Source organism: Penicillium argentinense (assembly GCF_028826775.1).
Source record: "Penicillium argentinense strain IBT 30761 chromosome Unknown utg000010l_segment0_segment0, whole genome shotgun sequence".
NCBI lineage: Eukaryota > Fungi > Ascomycota > Eurotiomycetes > Eurotiales > Aspergillaceae > Penicillium > Penicillium argentinense.
Window position 1 is genome coordinate 2,515,511 of NW_026622669.1, and position 16,914 is coordinate 2,532,424.

The following is a 16,914-nucleotide window of genomic DNA, read 5'->3' on the forward strand; positions in this document are numbered from 1 at the left end:
GATCCATCCATACTTTCCGCGCAAGTTTAATATCGGCGCAGACGCAAGCAGTCAGGTATCGACTGTTCGAGTGAAATTTTATAGCTGCAAGTTGCAAATACTGGTGAAGCATCAGTGTCCAGACGATTTGAGTCTGATATAGAGAAAATGGCAAGCAACGGTCAATCTAACGATGCGCCGTACTCGCCCGTTCTCGAGACGAGTCGGATTTTCTCCAATCTGTGCGAACAGGCTGAGCGTCTGAGTCTGCCTTCCGAGGTGCTCGCCAACAAGGACCGCGTGGCATTCTCTTCCAGTCACAATGAAATTTACTTCCCTATTCCGTTCAAAGAGACCGAGACTCTGGCCGCCTTGAAGGGTATCGAGGGCTCGGTTGCGGCTGCATTGGCGGATCTGCGCTTCGGACGCGGTGCGCAACCCCGTGGTGTCCAGGTTAGCCTGGAGGGCGCGACAGCTTTCGGATGCCAGGCGTATATGGCCAAGGTGGATGGACTGTCGAAACTGGATCCGAATGTGAAGTCTAAACTGAAAGGTGAGTGCGCGAGCTCTGTACAAAAATGGATGAAATTCTGACTTTGCAGATACGGATCTTTTGGCTGCGCAGTCCAATGGATACCGTCGCATGTCGGCTAATTTGTACAAGACCAAGAATCCGGGTGAATATTACCATATTCACGGTTCTTTGGAGGCTACTACGACGCTGAACATGATTGGATTGGAGGGTCATCGTCCTGATCTGACAGAATATGAGGATGTTATCAAGGTTATTGAGAGCCATGTGCAGAAGTACACCGTGGCAGAGCTGGAGGAGATGAACAAGGAACGACGACAGGCTGGTGTGCCTGCTCTAAAGCATGAAGACTTCATCAAGACTCCTCACGTATGCTACTCAGACTCCTGAGACGATGGAACAAAGCAAGCTAACACAGTCTCAGGGAAAGCTGAACGTCCAAGAACCCGCATGGAAGGTCACCCAGCTCCCAGGCAACGTACCCCCAACTCCATTCCCCGCCAACCGCACCGGCAGCACCAAAATCCTCGAAGGCGTCAAAGTCCTAGAATTGTGCCGCATTATCGCAGGCCCAACCGTCGCGCGCATCCTGGCCGAGTACGGCGCCGACGTCCTGAAAGTGACTAGCCCAAACCTGTCTGACGTCCCTTTCTTCCAGGTCGACGGCAACATGGGCAAGCACGCCGCAGACCTAGACCTGAAGACCGAGGCCGGACGACAGGAATTCGAGAAACTGCTCGATGAAGTAGACGTCATCGTCGACGGATACCGCCCCGGTGCTCTGGAGAAACTCGGATACGGCCCTCAGGCTATGGCTGCTCTCGCTGAAAAGCGTGGTAAGGGTATTGTCTACGTGAACGAGAACTGCTTCGGATACGAGGGCGAATGGGCTGGACGTGCCGGATGGCAGCAGATCGCCGACTGTGTAAGCTATATCTTTCCTCACAATCTGTCTCTTTCTAACAATTAATTAGGTCACGGGCATTGCCTGGGCCCAAGGACAATTCATGGGTCTAAGCAACCCCGTTGTCCCCCCATTTCCCATCTCCGACTACGGCACAGGCTGCATGGGCGCCATCGCCGCCCTATCAGGCCTCTACCACCGAGCCAAAACAGGCGGTTCCTATCACGGCAAGGCCTCACTGATGCACTACGACCTCCTCCTCTTCGCGGTAGGCCAATACTCTGTTGAAGTCCAGGAGCAGCTGCGTGCGGCGCAGCCAGCCGAGTTCTTTAAGCTTCGTCATTGCGATAGCGTGGATCGAATCTCGTCGACCGTTCTCAAGGGCATGCAGGCTCGTTTCCCGCATCTTTATGCACCTGCTGGCGTGGGCTCTGGGGAGGGTCGCCCTGCTTTGACGGAAAAGTGGTTCTCCAAAGCTTATAATGCTGATGTTGAGGTTGTGCGGCCTGTGGCTGTTGTTGAGGGGGTGGATAATAAGTTTGTTCGGGCCAGTCGGCCTAATGGGATAGACAAGGCTACTTGGGAGGATTTTAAGGTTGACGGGTTGGGTGAGGGGGACGTGAGGAAGTGCTGAATATCTCCTTTGGAGATGATGTTTATGAATCGGTTTATAAGATGATTGCATTGTACATAATTTGCATCTTATGAGCTTGACAAGTTCCATTCAATACTAACATTTGTAAGGGACCCACTCTATTGAGTCCCGAAGCAAGGACTATAAACATCCGAGCCCCGAATTATCTTGGCTAGATCCATAAAATAGCGGATATCAGTGGGTGAGTCGGCTGCTGCGCCGTCGGAAAACGCAGAGCGTTGGAATGCAATTCAGAAGAAAAAAAAGTAAATATGATGATCTCAAGTCTCTTCCTACTCAAAGGAATATTCCCACGAAATCCCGAAAATAAAACTCGGGGAATCAAGAAACAATACCGTCCCCCGCCGCGCAAGAAGAGAGCGCCTCGATAAGATCGGATACGGCACCGCGGCGTCGGACCGACGGTTAAGTTTCCCTCATGATGAGATAACCATCCATCAGAGAGCACAACACACCAGCTCCGATTCCCCATATATTCTCTTCAACTATCCCCTCACTCTCACTATCTCATTGCGCTCACCAATCACAAAAAATGTCATACAGCATCGCCTACGACACCGCCCGCGCACCACCCCGCGGCGCGGCCCTCGTCGCATTCATGGAAGACTTCTACTGCACCAGCGACAACGAGTCCTTGCACGAGAAGTACGTGCAGAGCTTTACTGAAGATGCTACCCTGATCATGGGTCCGAAGGAGGCGAAGGGTGTCAGTGGTAAGTGCAATATAATATTTTCATCCGAGCGCAGCAAGATCGTTGCGCTTGGAGCTTGGAGAATAGATCGAATCTCCCCAGATGAGAATTGTATTTGATCTAACGCACTTATCCAGAAATCCTCCCCCTGCGTCACGGCCTCTGGGCGCACGTTGCGTCGCGGAAACACACGCCTGAGCGGATCTTCTTTGGCGGCGAGAATGAGATCATGCTTTACGGTGGTGTGAACTACAGGCTGAAGGCGGATCCTGAGAAGGATGTCTATGTGCCGTGGGCTGGACGGGTTGTTTTTGCGCCGCAGAAGGAAGGCGAGGGTGTGAAGATGCAATTTTATCAGGTTTATCTGGTATGTTTATGACTTTCACCTTATGAGTTCCATTGGAATACTTACGAAGGTTCGGTTCACTTATTTGTTTAGGATCCCTCTGCTCAGTCTGGAAAGAAATAAGCGGGAACGCTGTATATAGAATCAATGAATGTATTTGATGTCCAGAGCCTTGTGTCGCATACCGGTGTGTAAGAATGCATCCTACAACAGGGCATACGAGAATATGGATGTCAAGTATCAAACCTAAACCTGACTTGATGCCACGATCACTGCCTACTTGAAACTATAGCCATTGGCCACTACAACACTACACCCGGCCAGAGGAAATTGAACTTTTTAAGTGTTTAGACATGCTCTTTATTTCCAGGAGACCGCGAGAGAAAACAGGAAACAAGACGCCTTGGGTTTGGTCATGTCAAAGAGGCGAGGGAGATCAGAAATGTAAAGGAAAAAGAGCAACCCTGTCTCGTCCCTCTCTCTCGCTCTCGCTCTCACGATAGGAAAAGGCCTCCTCATGCAAAAACCTCCAACTTTCTCGCCGCTAGCCCCATCTGGTCGTCATGGGAGTATAACAGGTGCAACAAAATAGAAGAACAAACGTTAAAAATCGCCGGGACCGAGCTCCGAATTTTTTGGTTGATGAATCATTTCATTTCCCACCTGCCTGCTAGTTCTGTTCCTTTTTTTTGTTTGGGGTATAACTAGAGGCATTGGTCAAAACGACCCCCCGAAACAATTAAGCCCTTGCGAAAACGTTTACTCCTCATCCGACTCCTCATCCTCGTCGACGGTGGTCTTGGCGATACGGTCAAGATCACGCTGGCCAGACTGAGTGATGCGGCGGCCACCCTTGTCCTCATCGGTCTCGAGGACACCGATCTTCTCGAGGGACTGCATGACCTTGCGGTCGACGGAGCCGGAGGCATCGACGTGGTGGGCGGGGCGGGCACCGCGGTTCTTGGTAGAGCCGTGGACCTTGCGGAGGCGGCCAACACCGACGGTCTTGCGCATGTAGATGTGGCGGGCGACGGCGGCGGCGCGGACGTAGTACCTTTAATTTGTATGTCAGTTGAGTTGTTCTGTCGTTTGACGTTGAATTTGTGGTCATGGTCGTACCAGTCAGCATCCTGGGGAGGAAGCTCGTTGGAGGCGGAGGTCTTGACAGTGTCAACCCAGCCGGGGATGGGGAGCTTGCCCTGACGCTTCAGGAAAGCAGAGTAGGCAGCAATGAACTTCTGCGCCTGTAGGAGAGAAAAGTGATTAGCATTCTGATGCTCGGAGTGCCGATTGTGCGTGGTCGGATCAGCGTGCGCAATTTTGCAGATGTCGGGTTCCGGTATTCTCGCAGAGAAATCCACCTCTTGATCCGAATGCAATTTTCATCCTGGCTTGTTCCCATGGCCCTATCCCAGCTAGTCTTTGGGAATTCAATGAGAAGACCGCAAAATCACCCCTCAAGACAAAGTTTGCAATCCAACCCATCGACTCAATCCTCGGACAGCAGAACCTAGCCAAATCCCATACCTGCAGCAGATGCAGCAAAGCCCCCCAATATAATCCTCCCAGATGCATTCGAGAACACCAGAACCCTCCCAGCTGCATCGCACGCACGCCGACTCCGACCCGGTGGGATCGGGGGATTGACGATAATCATCAGGTCCCTCCCAGATTTGGGCGTAGAATCGAAGGACACTTACGTCCACATCGCGAACGGAAACACCACCCATTTTGGCGACTTGTCGAGGGGTCGGAAAGGGCGAAGGGGATGAGAGTTGGCGGAAGTCGTGGGCAGGGTCGAAGTCGAAGAGTCCAAAATTTCGAGACACACAAACTCGTCCCGTTGGGCTGCGCTGGGTCTGTGTGCCGTGGGTTCGCTTAGCCTGTTCAGGCTAGCCGTACCCTAAGCGGTCATGTGATGTTGTCAGTGGTGCCTTAGTGCCTGACAGTCTAAGGTCTTGGCACTCGAGATTCACACCTGAGTACTCAGGCAGAACTTTAATCTTCCCTGCCTCAGCTGATGAATACAAAGCTTTCCTGAGTGTTCATTTGGTCTTAATTCTCAATGCTGCATCTACAAACATATGATTGAACGAGTAAATGGTAATCACAGAAGAAGTATCACACGAGCCTACGACTCGTGAGGTTTATTATCGTAATAACGAATCTATCGCTGCAAGTAAACAATCGTGTCTCATAATCCGAAAGGAGTAATAAAAGAAGTTGAAGTGAAGAAACCCATCGCCCGTTCCGAACCAGCCCAACCGCATCTAAGAAAAACGCCACTAGAACCCCTCCCAAAAAGTAAAAAGAAGATCATACTACAGAGTAGGAGCCCGCTTCAGCCCCACACAATACCTCACGAAGAGAGTATCAATGAAGTGACCATGTCGAATACCCGGTGGTCGGCACCGGTTGAACTCGTCAATCGCATCCTGAACACCATATCCGAGTCGCTCGATGAGGTAGCAGACGATCAAGAAGCCTGTGCGGTTGTACCCATAGTGACAATGGACACCGACGAGCGGGCGGGTTGCATGCTCGTTCTTCTCGTCTTCGCGAGTGGCTTCTAGTTGATGGATCTCTTCGCGGAGACCGTCGACCAGAGCGATGAAGTCGCGAGTCTCGTCGGGAGTCGGAGGGATCTTGGAGACGGTTGGTTGTTTGCGGTAGTGGATGCCGCCTGCTTCCAGCGTCTCGGGGTTGTAGACTGGGCTCTCGTGACTGATGTCGATCACAGCGTAGATGCTGCCTTTGTATTGCGCGGAGAACCGAACGGGGTTATGTTCTTCGTCGACCTCACGGAGCATCTTCAATGCGGCAAGGGTGCCGGCGATCGGCTTGGAGACGGGGGCTACCTTCTGCCATTTAGCCAGATTCTTCACGTCCCATTTGCCGGATGTGTTCATGTGTTGGAGTTGCCATCCCAGACCCAGCCGCTTGTCGATGTTTGACGAGAGGAAGTCTTGGATAATTCCGGCAAGCGTGCGGTAGGTTGCTCGGTCGTAGAGGAGGGCGTGGGAAGCCGGCGCTGGCAGGATGGCAGACTTAACCACTCGCTTCAACTGTCCATTACCTTGTTCCAGCGGCTTTTCCGTCTCGGTGGTCTGAAGACCATAGACTTCTTCATGGGCACGGCCGTTTATCGGAGCGGTCATCTGATCATGGACACGCGAAGCATCGGGGATAATGCTGCTGCCAGTTGTGTCGATTGCGGTATGAGCCGAAGTGTCGCCAAAAATATGCAGAAGCTTCTGTACCTCAGCAGGCTTGGTCACTGCGTCGGCCTCACCTGCAATTAACAGGACGGGCATACGGACACCAGCCCAAATTTTCTCCCCCGGCATACCTCCAACAGCTCCCCCGGTCTCGTAAGAAGGGAGTGTACCCCATGCCATGCGACGCCAGACCGGCGTACGACTCTGCTTATTGAAGCGCACTTGGAGATCTCGAGTCTCCAGATCAGCATCGTTACCAACCATTCTCATCACGCTGGCACTCTGCGTGCCACCACGGCGGTCCCAAAGACGCCACAGGTCGAAGATCGGACCAGGGATATGCAGCAGACGACGGAAAGATGCGACATCATCAGCTGAAGGGGGCGTTGCCCGGGGACACACCGCGACAAGACCAATTATATGCTCTTTCAAACTGTTCCCAACGGATGACGCAGAAGAAGCTATCAGAGCCGATAGAGAGCAGCCCAAGCTGTGACCGATCAAAACCACATCCTGTCCAGCTTCGCGATCCCGGTGTCGCTCGATAGCCACGACGAGAAGTTCAGCCAGTGCCTCAACGGTGTAAGCCTCCCATTCGGTGGGCGCAAATTTGGACAAGCCACAACCGGGCAAATCAATACCAAGACAGGTCCCAATGTTGGACAGACTGGTGAGCAGATGGTGGAATTGCGCGAGAGATCCGCCAAGACCGTGCACGACAACCAGTAGCGGAACGGGTGAAGGCTTTGTCGGGAGGCGGCTTAGGTGAGGATGCGGGGAGTAGAAGGTCCGAATAGCAGGATAGGTCGCCACGGAGGTAGTGTATGAGGCGAAGGAGGTAAACTTCTTCAAAAGACCAGGATCTGTTTTGACAGCTTTGGTGGGGGTTAGAAAGGGTGTTGCGACAGCTTGCGCCTGGATTGAAATTCTCTTACCGTCCGAGCCTTGCTGCTGAGGTTCCACCGACCACTCCGTGGCCTTGGTGTGGTTAGGGTCAGTGCCATGTCGCAGCGAGCCATTGCTATCGTAATCGTCGTCTTCGTAGTCGTCATCGGACGAGGTAAGAGTCTTGGTAGATTTGGTCGACTTGGTGGAGGAAGCGTTGCGCGCCTTGGACGATCGAGTCTTCAGCGACCATCTGCGTCGAACAAATGAGGAGATGAGACCGCAGGCGGCCATGGTGATCACGCAGGTAGTCAGAAACACGACCTGGCCCCAGTTCACTGAGTCATTGCGGTAGAGGGAGGAGAAGTAGTTTGCGACGGAGATGTAAGGAGGGCGTTGGGCCGCGACGAGCTGCCACAAGGCCGCGATGCCTGGGCGATTGGAAGAATCGGAGAGGGCGGAAATCGTGGAGGAGCCATCGGCATTGGACCCCATGGCGGAGCTTTATGTATGGGAGCTGCCCCCGGTGGTAGGAAGGGATCTGGGCCCTGCCGGGGGCGGCTGTTCACAAACCGTGGAGCGATGGGCGCACGCGAGTGCACACGGAGACCTCCTTGGATTTCGGTGACTGGATCCCAAACAATAGCGACGCCAATGGGAGGCGCACGATCGACAACGTTGAAGACGCAGAAAAAGAAAGCGCAGGACTCGGCCCGTCGCCGCCAGTCGGTTGGCCACTCACAGCCGCGGGTGCTTCAGCGTGGGGAGGTGACTCCCTTACCTAAGAAGGCTCCACCCGTGCACATGACGAAATGGTGGTTTTCTAGAAGGATGGCGAGTGGAGCCAGCACTCTTCGAAAGTGGGAGCTCTCGCCTTGAAGTGTCGGTCTGAAGAAAGGAGATCTATCATCTAGGGGTTGTTTGCTTTTGTTTGCTCATAGTGTTGTCAGGAAGGTCCATCGCAGGGATCATCAGGGGCGTACAACTCATCCAAGCTATCGGAACAAACATTAAAAGTTCTCTGCCATGCCTCACGAGCACGGCAGCCACCACGTGGTTATATATCTCTGCTATACTCCGGAAAAAAGTACCCTAAAGGAGCATCTGCAATATCATTGCAGCTATTCAAATAGCAGACCAGACTACAGCTGTACACTCACATAGAATAATGAATCTACTGGTCCTCGGTATATCATCAAGGCACACATGTGCAGAGTTCACTCCGCCACAACGCGGCAACCAAATACCGCAAAGTCGGGGCAGTGCCCTGCGCCCGAATCATAAAACCACAAAACCACTACACTCAAGTATATAGACGAAACCACCCCTGGCAGTTCCTGACACAACTTTATGTGATCATACAGTCTACGGATAAACCGCAAAAAAAGTACCTCCGAGGATCCCCCTACCACGTCGCCCGCGCCCGGAATCGTAAACCCTCAAGGTCGAACCCACCGCGCCCGGAGGAACACTCAAGCACTAGGGCTGGCACTAGCGCTGATACCAACGCTTCGAATCTGAACACAAGTACTCGAAGTCACCATCAAGAGTCGAGTAATACTAGCTAGAAAGTGAGTCAATGCTTCACTTTGTTCTCTTTTCGGACTAATTGTAAGTCTGAGACTAACTGTGTTTCACTTAGCTCAATAATGAGTGGTGAGTTCGAGAAATAAATCAATTCCAATTAACCTCGGGATGATCTGGATAAGGTGCAGCTGACACGGGGATGATTCCTAGCTTCTCGCGAGACCTATGCTCCCAGACAGGATAACTCGGTCTATGATCACCCGCCGCCGTATTCTGAGTCCCCAATGCAGGGTGCTGCTTCATCACAGACGAACCAACCGGGATCTGTGAGTCGGTAGCAACAGCTTTTCAAATTCACTTGTATTCTACTATTTGTACGATAGCAAATATATACCCACACCACAGTCAGAATCTGCTGCAAAACCTAGCACCATAGATATAAAATTCTCTTGAAGTGCAACTAAAACAAATCCGTCATAGCCCCATGCGACGCATCCCCAACCAAATGAGCATACTTCGCCAACACACCCCTAGTGATCTGCGGCACAGGCCGCGTCCACCGTCTCCTCCGCTCCGCCAACTCCTCATCCGAAACATCCATTGACAGCGAATTCGTCTCCGCATCAATAGTAATAACATCCCCATCCTGCACAAGCCCAATCGGACCACCAACAGCCGCCTCTGGCGTGATATGTCCAACAATAAACCCATGACTAGCACCCGAGTACCGACCATCCGTAATAAGCGCAATATTATTCAACTTGGCGCCCATAAGTGCCGCGCTCGCCTTCAGCTGCTCCGGCATCCCGGGCCCACCCTTCGGACCCTCGTACCGAACGATCAGGACGAGGTTCTCGCCGCGCGGGATCCGGCCTTCGGTGAGGGCGTCGTTAAGTTGGCGCTCTTTGTTGAAGACGCGCGCTTTGCCCGTGAAGCGGAGGCCTTCTTTGCCGGTAATTTTGGCGACTGCGCCGCCGGGGGCGAGGTTGCCGCGGAGGATTTGGAGGTGGCCGGTTGCCTTGATGGGGTTGTCGAGAGGGCGGATGAGGGTTTGTTCGGTTGGGAGGGAGGGCCAGGATTCTACGTTCTCGCGAAGGGTCTTGCCTGTTACGGTTGGGATGTCGCCGTCCAGAAGGCCCGCGGCGATGAGCAGTTTCTGCACGGAGGGGATGCCACCGATCTCGTATAAGTCGGCCATGTAGTATTTTCCGCTCGGCGAGAGGTTCGCGATGAAAGGAATTTTGTTGCTGACGCGTTGGAAGTCGTCGAGGGTTAGGTCAACGCCTGCTGTGCGGGCCATGGCGAGGAAATGGAGGACGCCGTTCGTACTGCCGCCCAGTGCCATGGTCATGACCAAGGCATTCTCGAAGGAGCGCTGAGTTAGGAGGTCGCGCGGGCGGATGTTCTTCTCCAGGCAGGTTTTGATGGCGTCTCCGGCGCGCACGCACTCGCGCATCTTGGATGGGGATTCTGCGGGCGTGGAAGACGAGCCGGGTAGAGATAGACCCATGGACTCGATGGCTGTGGCCATTGTGTTTGCGGTGAACATGCCACCGCATGCACCAGCGCCGGGGCAAGCGTGTCGCTCGAGATCATCCATAATCTCGTCTTTCGTCTTGCTGGTGTCGCCGCCATCGTCCGGCTGGCGAAGTGTATCGTAGGCGTAAGCACCGGCTGCCTCGAAGCAGGTGGAGATGTTGACGGGTTTCCGGAGGTGATTGGAGTAGCCGATGTTAATGGTGCCACCGTAAATCATAATCGAAGGACGGTTGTGACGGGCCATACCCATCACCACACCGGGCATGTTCTTGTCGCAGCCGGGAATGGCAATACAGGCATCGTGGTACTGAGCGCAGGTGACCGTCTCCACGCTGTCGGCAATGATCTCACGCGTCTGCAGCGAGAACCTCATACCTTTTTACGACAAAGTCAGTTTATCAAGAACCTTGCCAACATATGGTATAATGAATATCCTCCGGCGAAGCAAAACATACCTTCGCTGCCCATCGTAATGGCATCCGAGACGCCAATGGTGTTGTACTGCCACCCAATCATGCCCTTATCCGACACAGACTTCTTGACCGTCTTGCCCAGATCCATCAGATGCATGTTACACGGGTTCCCCTCCCACCAAACAGAGGCAATGCCCACATGGGGACTCTTTGCCATGGATTCCTTATCTGGGACACCGGCGGCGAACAGCATCGCCTAGCGGAGGTCAGCATTGACCATAGACAAGAAATTGGGTAGTTTCTTACCCGTGCACCGGGAAAATCATGGCCTCGCGTGATGGTCGACGAGTGCCGGTTGAGTGCGGGGGATCCATCTGGGTGTTTGGCGTCAGCCGGGAGACTGGGGAAGTCGATGTACTTGGCTTCGGCCAGCGTGCTGGTCGTTATGGGCTGAGCGGGATCCATGGCTGATAGGAAGTGCAGGATGTAGAGAGGAATGAGCAGAAACCCCGAAGCTGGGGGCTAGGGATAATTAGAGGGTTGTGAACTCGCAGGGAAATCCGAGGTGGGACCGCGCGGGGCGGCGACCAGTAAACGCGGGTGCATTGCTCAGATCGGAGTTGCGCCTATTTCTCGGTAATGCGGGGACACAGTCAGATCGACGGAGAGAAGTATAGACTGGCGGCCAACACGGAGATCGTGAGTGCAATGGAGTCGATAGACGCTATGCAGCGTTTGAATTCCAAGAAATTGGGTTTCGTCGGAAAAAGCAGTCAGCCTTGACGACGTCATCGAGTCCGGGACAGCGCGGATTTATTTTGTTCGTTGAATTCCCCTTAATTCTGCCAATTCCCACGATACTTCCCTAATTTCTCAATAAGCAAGCCCCTGTTCAAAATACAGCCATATACCGATATATTTGCATCCAATTGGCCAAAATGCCCTATGACATTATCATCGCCCAGCTCATTGGCACCCTGGGCTGTGGAGTCACAGCCGGCAAGCAAGACCCAGCCTGAATTGCTGATTACTGGTAGTATATCAGACTAATTGTAGTGCACAGGGGGTATAATGTGTCTATCAACGGTAGCCATACCGACACTATCACTGCCAGCTCGCCATCCACCCTCGGCCACGGCCCACGAGCACCACGTTCCCGCAACCCCTGTGGCCCATCTCAGCCACCAATGGCTTGACGTCTACGAGCGTGGAAAGAGCATCTTCCCTCCAATTGCTCTAGTGGCATCCGCGGCCAATGCGTATTTGGCATGGAAACTGCGAGACGCCCCGGTTCCCTACACGCTGGGCTGTAGCTGGAGCTCTCTCTATGCGACGGCGATCGTGACCACACTGGGAATCATCCCATGGACAATGACCGCGATGAAAGGCACCAATGGCCAATTGAGAGCGCACGCTGTCAGAGATGATGCTGCGATTGCGGAGGGGAATTGGGAAAAGGGCTGTTAGTGCACAGGAGAAAGCGAATCGGGCGAAGCAGGATGCACAGGTGCCAGAACTGTTGCAGACGTGGGGACAGCTGAATCTTTGTCGGGCTGTTTTCCCGTTGATTGGAGCGGTGATCAGTTTCACTGGTGTAGTTTATATGCATTGAATGTGAAGGTAGAGTAGAATGTGTAATATGATGATTTGATATGTACAGGGCAGAATTCCAAACTGAAGGTGGGTATCGTAGGGAATCTAATATCCGGGTTGCAGTGGACCGCGGAGTGGTCGTATAAACACTGCGAAGAACCGGCAAATTCAGTATATCGCAGGCGTATATGCAGGTGCAATCATGAGTGGTTCTGAGGCGAGGCAGCTTCTTCCTCGGGGTGTTCGTGTTCCGCGGGTTCCTTTTCCTCGGTCGACCATTCACTCGAGTGCTGAAGAGCTTCATCCGCAGTGATCTCTTCCAGCGGGCTCGACTTGCCAACAGCGTTGTCACCAATGGAGTCTGCCTCCTGCGATCCGTCGCGTGGCTCTTCGTCCATGGCAAATCCAACGATCTTTCCGGTACCGGGCTGTGAGCGAGCCTCCTCCAGGACATCGCCGTTCCAGGGCTGGCATTTCTTGACAACCTCACCGCAACGGAGACAGACCCAGCCCTGGCCTTCCTCGCCCTCGACCTTTTGGACGAGGCAAACAAAGCAATACACACATCCACAAGGGAAAGCTTCGTAGGGGTTGGTGATATCTGTCTGTGAAGATCCAGTGATACCGCCGGTCGACGCCGATGCGGCAAGGACTTCCGTTTCGGTGGTTGCCGCAGGGTTCTGATCGCGGTAGCAGATAGCGCAAGTCCGCTCGGGAAGGTGGCTGAGCTCTCCCTGCTTCTCGTTGACTTCTTCATCATCTCCACTAGACTTGATCGCAGTCACAGTCTTCCTCCAGGCACGAGCTATCCATCGCTTCCAGCGGCTGATTCCCACGAGCGGGAGTAAGAAAAGGAGGAATTCGGTAAACGCGTGCCAGACCAGCTGTCGATTCAGGTACTCGAAGGAGACCTCTCGACTGGCCTGGGCGGATGGAGGTGCAAGGCGGATACGGAGGATGCGGTCGACCAGAGTTCGGTAGCGGCCGTTCACCAAGAACACGAGAAACGAGACAAAGGCCGCAATCGAGTGTGACGTGGAGATAAAATCCGTCAAGCGCGACAGCATGCGGACTTCTTGCGATGGCTGGGGTGGAAGTTAGTTGAGAAATAAACCAATCAGGTCAGAATTACAAACCTCTTCATAGCCGCCTTCTTGCCCGATGAGCCAGCTCTCCCACTTGTCCCAGGCGTAGCGTCCACCAACGGTCAACAGGCCGTAAATTGATTTCTGCCATTTCGATGGCGGCGATAGCACCGGGCCATTAGCGCGGCTATCGCTATATTGGAGGCCTTGCAGAGCTGCACCGTAAGAGGCATTGTGATCCCAGATCGAGAGTTTGAAGAGGATAGCTCGGAGCGCAAATAGGATTTCATGTGACCAGTCTTCCCGCATTTGAGACTGTTTAACAATTAGCAACCATTAGCCTAAAAAATCAAAGAGAATGGCCATGCATACCCCGAAGTATTTAAGAGCTTCTCCAACCTGGCCCTTCAGCAGGCCCAGCAATTCCTCATCCAAGAGCTCGGCATCCACCTGGCCAACTCGAAACGCGGGCCGTGTCCCATCTCGACCTTTGACACTATTCCACAGCGACCAGCCAGCACCGGGGATGCGGTTCAGAGGATAGGGTAGACGTTGGACGGTAGCAGGGTTGATCGGGGAAGCCCGCTGTTGTTCCGCACGTCGGGCGCGTGCTTCCGCCTCGCGTAAACGACGGCGTTCGAGCACCCGCTCCTGTGCAGCGGCGAAGTTTGTCGAGCTCATCGCGAAATCATATTGCGGCTCCGCGAAGTGGAAGGGAATGGAGGGGGTATAGGAGGTTGGTCGACGGGAACCATGGCATTTCGGTTCCCCGGACTTGGGAGCCGAGGTTAGCTTCACGTGACTTCACCACTGACAACTAGCCACCAGACCAGACAGTGATCGGGTATTAAAGTCTTGGCATTTGGTTTTCACCTCTACCTATTCAAGTAGAAGTCTTCCGCCTCCACTGTTTGTACTAGCTTTGTAAGTTCCGACAACATAGAATAGGAGCCAGAATACAACATTCCTACTAAATTATATTAGATGTTACCAAGAGCTTTGGAACAGTTTCTCCACTTCACCGCCGATATCTGATGTTTGCACCGCTATGATACACTGAAGATTCATTCAAGTACAAAAGAAAATTGGATTATCGAAACACCAACCGAGGACCTATTGACCATGCTCTTTTTGATAATAAAGAGACCGACGAAGCCAATCAAGACTCTCTTGTGTATGATGATGCGTTGCACCAAGTGTCACCTCTCGACCTTCAAAAGCCTTGCGAAACATCACCACAGCCTTCGCATACTCTTTGTGATAATAAAGAGCTCGACCTAGATAGTCAAGAGAGGCGAGCGTATGTATGTGGGTCTCACCGAGGACCGCCCCTTGACCCTCAGCAGCCCAGCGAAAAGTCGTCACGGCTTGACCATAATCTTCGTACCAATAGAGAGCCCGACCAAGCCAGTGGGCGGTTTCGAGTGTAACCGTATGGTTTCTACCAAGACGTAATTCTTGGCTCTTGTGGACTCGGCGGAAACACAAGACAGCCTCAGCGTAATTTTCGTTCCAATACTGTGACCGACCAAGCCAGAACAGAGACTCGATTGTCTGCTCATTGGATGGACCAAGAGACTGTTCCCAATATTTGAAAACACGTCGACAAACTCCCACAGCTTGACTGTAATCTTCGTGCCAGTAGAGAGCTCTACCGAGCCAAAGCAGTGTGTCGAGGGTTTGCTGATGGGATGCTCCCAGGACTTTTTCCTGTCCTTCGTATACATGGCGAAGGGTTGACACAGCTTCATCGTAGTTCTCATGACAGTACAGAGACCGACCAAGCCACCCAAGGGATGTAAGAGTATCTGGATGAGATGCACCAAGACTTTTGGTGCGAGCATCAATGGTCCAACGGAAAGCGGCCTCGGCTTTGCTGTACTGTTTGCCATCATAAAGAGATCGGCCAAGCCACTCTAGAGCTGTAAGAGTGTCCTCGTGGGATCCACCAAGAGATTTCGTTCTTCCCTCAAAAGCCTGACGGAAGAAAGCCTCGGCTTGAGCATAATTGCCCTGCTCGTATTCGGCTTTACCCATCTCATGAGCAGCTGTAAGTGGGTCTTTGTTGTTACTCACAGGCTTCGAATCTTGCTTGGGGTTTTGGCGCATTTTCGAAGACACGGGCTGATGCTCCCTGCTCTTTTTAGAGCCGATCAGTACATGACTCCTGCTCGTCGCAGTTGAATGCACTGGCTCAGATAGAATAGAAGGCATCTTCTTGGCCGTACTTTGATTATTTTCAGACTGGATGGGTCTCGAAGTGTCTCGCAACCCTGCAGCCTGACCCTGCCGTCGTTTCATCCACCCACTATTGAGAGTTTCGCGAGCAGACAATCTCAACTCAGCGTCTGCTTTCATCGTATCCAATATAAATTTGCGAGCGTCCTCGCTGATCTGCACGCGGGTCGAGGTAGGAAACGGAAACGGTCCCCCATTGACGTATTTCGGTAGCCCATGTGGACTTTTCAACGTAAATGGGAAGTCGTGGAAAAGCATATAGAATACCATCACGCCGAGAGACCATATGTCGACTTTGGCACTGTAATGGAACATCGCACTTGTCTCTTCCACTCCAGGTGGGTAGAGCATCTGTATTTCTGGCGCGAGGTATAGACGTGTGCCCACCATTGATTGGAGGCTGCTATCTTCCTTGATGCGTTTGCTGAAACCAAAGTCGCCGATTTTGACCCACCACTGGGGGCTTCTCCGGACCACGAAGACATTCTGCCTGACTTAGCTCAATTGATTCTGTTCGATCGGGATAAAACGTTGACTATCTAACCTCTGGTTTGAGATCACGATGCACGAAGTCATTTTCGTGTAGATGCTCCAATCCCTCTGCAACCTGGAATGTAACCTCCCGAGCCTCATTCTCAGGAAAAGGCCCTTCCAAATAAGAGCCCAGATCGCCGTGTCGGATATACTCCATAACTATGAACACAGAATCCTCATTCTCATACCAGCCGAAGTACTCTACAAAAAGGCCATGATACTATCAGACACTCGTCAGCAGAGGAACTATAAACGGATAGTAGAAACAAACCTTCTGCTGCGAAAACTTCGCAATAGCCTCCAACTCCTTGAGAAAGTTGATACCTGTAAAAGACAGGCTCTTCTTGCTAATCGCCTTCACAGCCTGAACCTGCACCTCATCTTTGCTCGTCAGGCATCTATGCAACCGGACACTTCCATATGATCCGTTTCCGATTGACTTCTCTTCTTTCCAGACATCGACCTTTTCCTGCCGCCTCATGTATGAGTCTGGGGCTGTGCTGGAATGGACGGTGAAGCGGTAGACGAGATTGGAGTTGAACTCCACGCGGAATTTTGTGTCGGTTACTAGGTCTGTCGGGGTTGAAGGCATGCTTGGAAAAATTAATGGGATTTTCAGGATCCAGGTCAATAGTACTCGACTGATATTCTTATGCGCGCGCTCTGTGCGGGGTTCACGTTCTGCAAGCGCCCGATCTGCGGGTGGAGAGGCAAGTATGGGGGCCAGCGGTTACGGCCCCATCATGTCGTACGTAAGTGTGTCATGATATTTTT

General features: G+C 52.7%; 8 protein-coding genes across 8 annotated transcripts; 3 read left to right on the forward strand and 5 right to left on the reverse strand.

Annotated features, from left to right (window-relative positions):
- Window positions 1-147: 147 nt before the first annotated feature.
- On the forward strand, window positions 148-2,049 carry N7532_010616 (CAIB/BAIF family enzyme; the record flags this gene model as incomplete). Its single annotated transcript, XM_056623107.1, has 4 exons — window positions 148-532; window positions 582-880; window positions 936-1,436; window positions 1,486-2,049. The coding sequence occupies 4 exons, from the start codon at window positions 148-150 to the stop codon at window positions 2,047-2,049; spliced, it is 1,749 nt and encodes a 582-aa protein (XP_056470523.1).
- Window positions 2,050-2,602: 553 nt separating this feature from the next.
- N7532_010617 (uncharacterized protein) lies at window positions 2,603-3,231 on the forward strand (the record flags this gene model as incomplete). Its single annotated transcript, XM_056623108.1, has 3 exons — window positions 2,603-2,783; window positions 2,900-3,129; window positions 3,202-3,231. The coding sequence occupies 3 exons, from the start codon at window positions 2,603-2,605 to the stop codon at window positions 3,229-3,231; spliced, it is 441 nt and encodes a 146-aa protein (XP_056470524.1).
- Window positions 3,232-3,867: 636 nt separating this feature from the next.
- N7532_010618 (40S ribosomal protein eS19) lies at window positions 3,868-4,838 on the reverse strand (the record flags this gene model as incomplete). Its single annotated transcript, XM_056623109.1, has 3 exons — window positions 3,868-4,162; window positions 4,228-4,352; window positions 4,809-4,838. The coding sequence occupies 3 exons, from the start codon at window positions 4,836-4,838 to the stop codon at window positions 3,868-3,870; spliced, it is 450 nt and encodes a 149-aa protein (XP_056470525.1).
- A 591-nt stretch (window positions 4,839-5,429) lies between these two features.
- N7532_010619 (RNA 5'-triphosphatase domain-containing protein) lies at window positions 5,430-7,706 on the reverse strand (the record flags this gene model as incomplete). The annotated part of the gene is made up of 1 exon (XM_056623110.1): window positions 5,430-7,706. One exon carries the CDS (start codon window positions 7,704-7,706, stop codon window positions 5,430-5,432), a length of 2,277 nt encoding a protein of 758 aa, XP_056470526.1.
- A 1,492-nt stretch (window positions 7,707-9,198) lies between these two features.
- Window positions 9,199-11,155, reverse strand: ilv3B (putative mitochondrial dihydroxy acid dehydratase; the record flags this gene model as incomplete). Its single annotated transcript, XM_056623111.1, has 3 exons — window positions 9,199-10,652; window positions 10,733-10,946; window positions 10,997-11,155. 3 exons carry the CDS (start codon window positions 11,153-11,155, stop codon window positions 9,199-9,201), a joined length of 1,827 nt encoding a protein of 608 aa, XP_056470527.1.
- Window positions 11,156-11,628: 473 nt separating this feature from the next.
- Window positions 11,629-12,157, forward strand: N7532_010621 (anthrone oxygenase family protein; the record flags this gene model as incomplete). Its single annotated transcript, XM_056623112.1, has 2 exons — window positions 11,629-11,689; window positions 11,754-12,157. The coding sequence occupies 2 exons, from the start codon at window positions 11,629-11,631 to the stop codon at window positions 12,155-12,157; spliced, it is 465 nt and encodes a 154-aa protein (XP_056470528.1).
- A 326-nt stretch (window positions 12,158-12,483) lies between these two features.
- Window positions 12,484-14,049, reverse strand: N7532_010622 (pex2/pex10/pex12 family protein; the record flags this gene model as incomplete). The annotated part of the gene is made up of 3 exons (XM_056623113.1): window positions 12,484-13,368; window positions 13,420-13,683; window positions 13,741-14,049. The coding sequence occupies 3 exons, from the start codon at window positions 14,047-14,049 to the stop codon at window positions 12,484-12,486; spliced, it is 1,458 nt and encodes a 485-aa protein (XP_056470529.1).
- A 432-nt stretch (window positions 14,050-14,481) lies between these two features.
- Window positions 14,482-16,732, reverse strand: N7532_010623 (serine/threonine-protein kinase; the record flags this gene model as incomplete). Its single annotated transcript, XM_056623114.1, has 3 exons — window positions 14,482-16,092; window positions 16,151-16,341; window positions 16,372-16,732. The coding sequence occupies 3 exons, from the start codon at window positions 16,730-16,732 to the stop codon at window positions 14,482-14,484; spliced, it is 2,163 nt and encodes a 720-aa protein (XP_056470530.1).
- Between the last annotated feature and the right edge of the window lie 182 nt (window positions 16,733-16,914).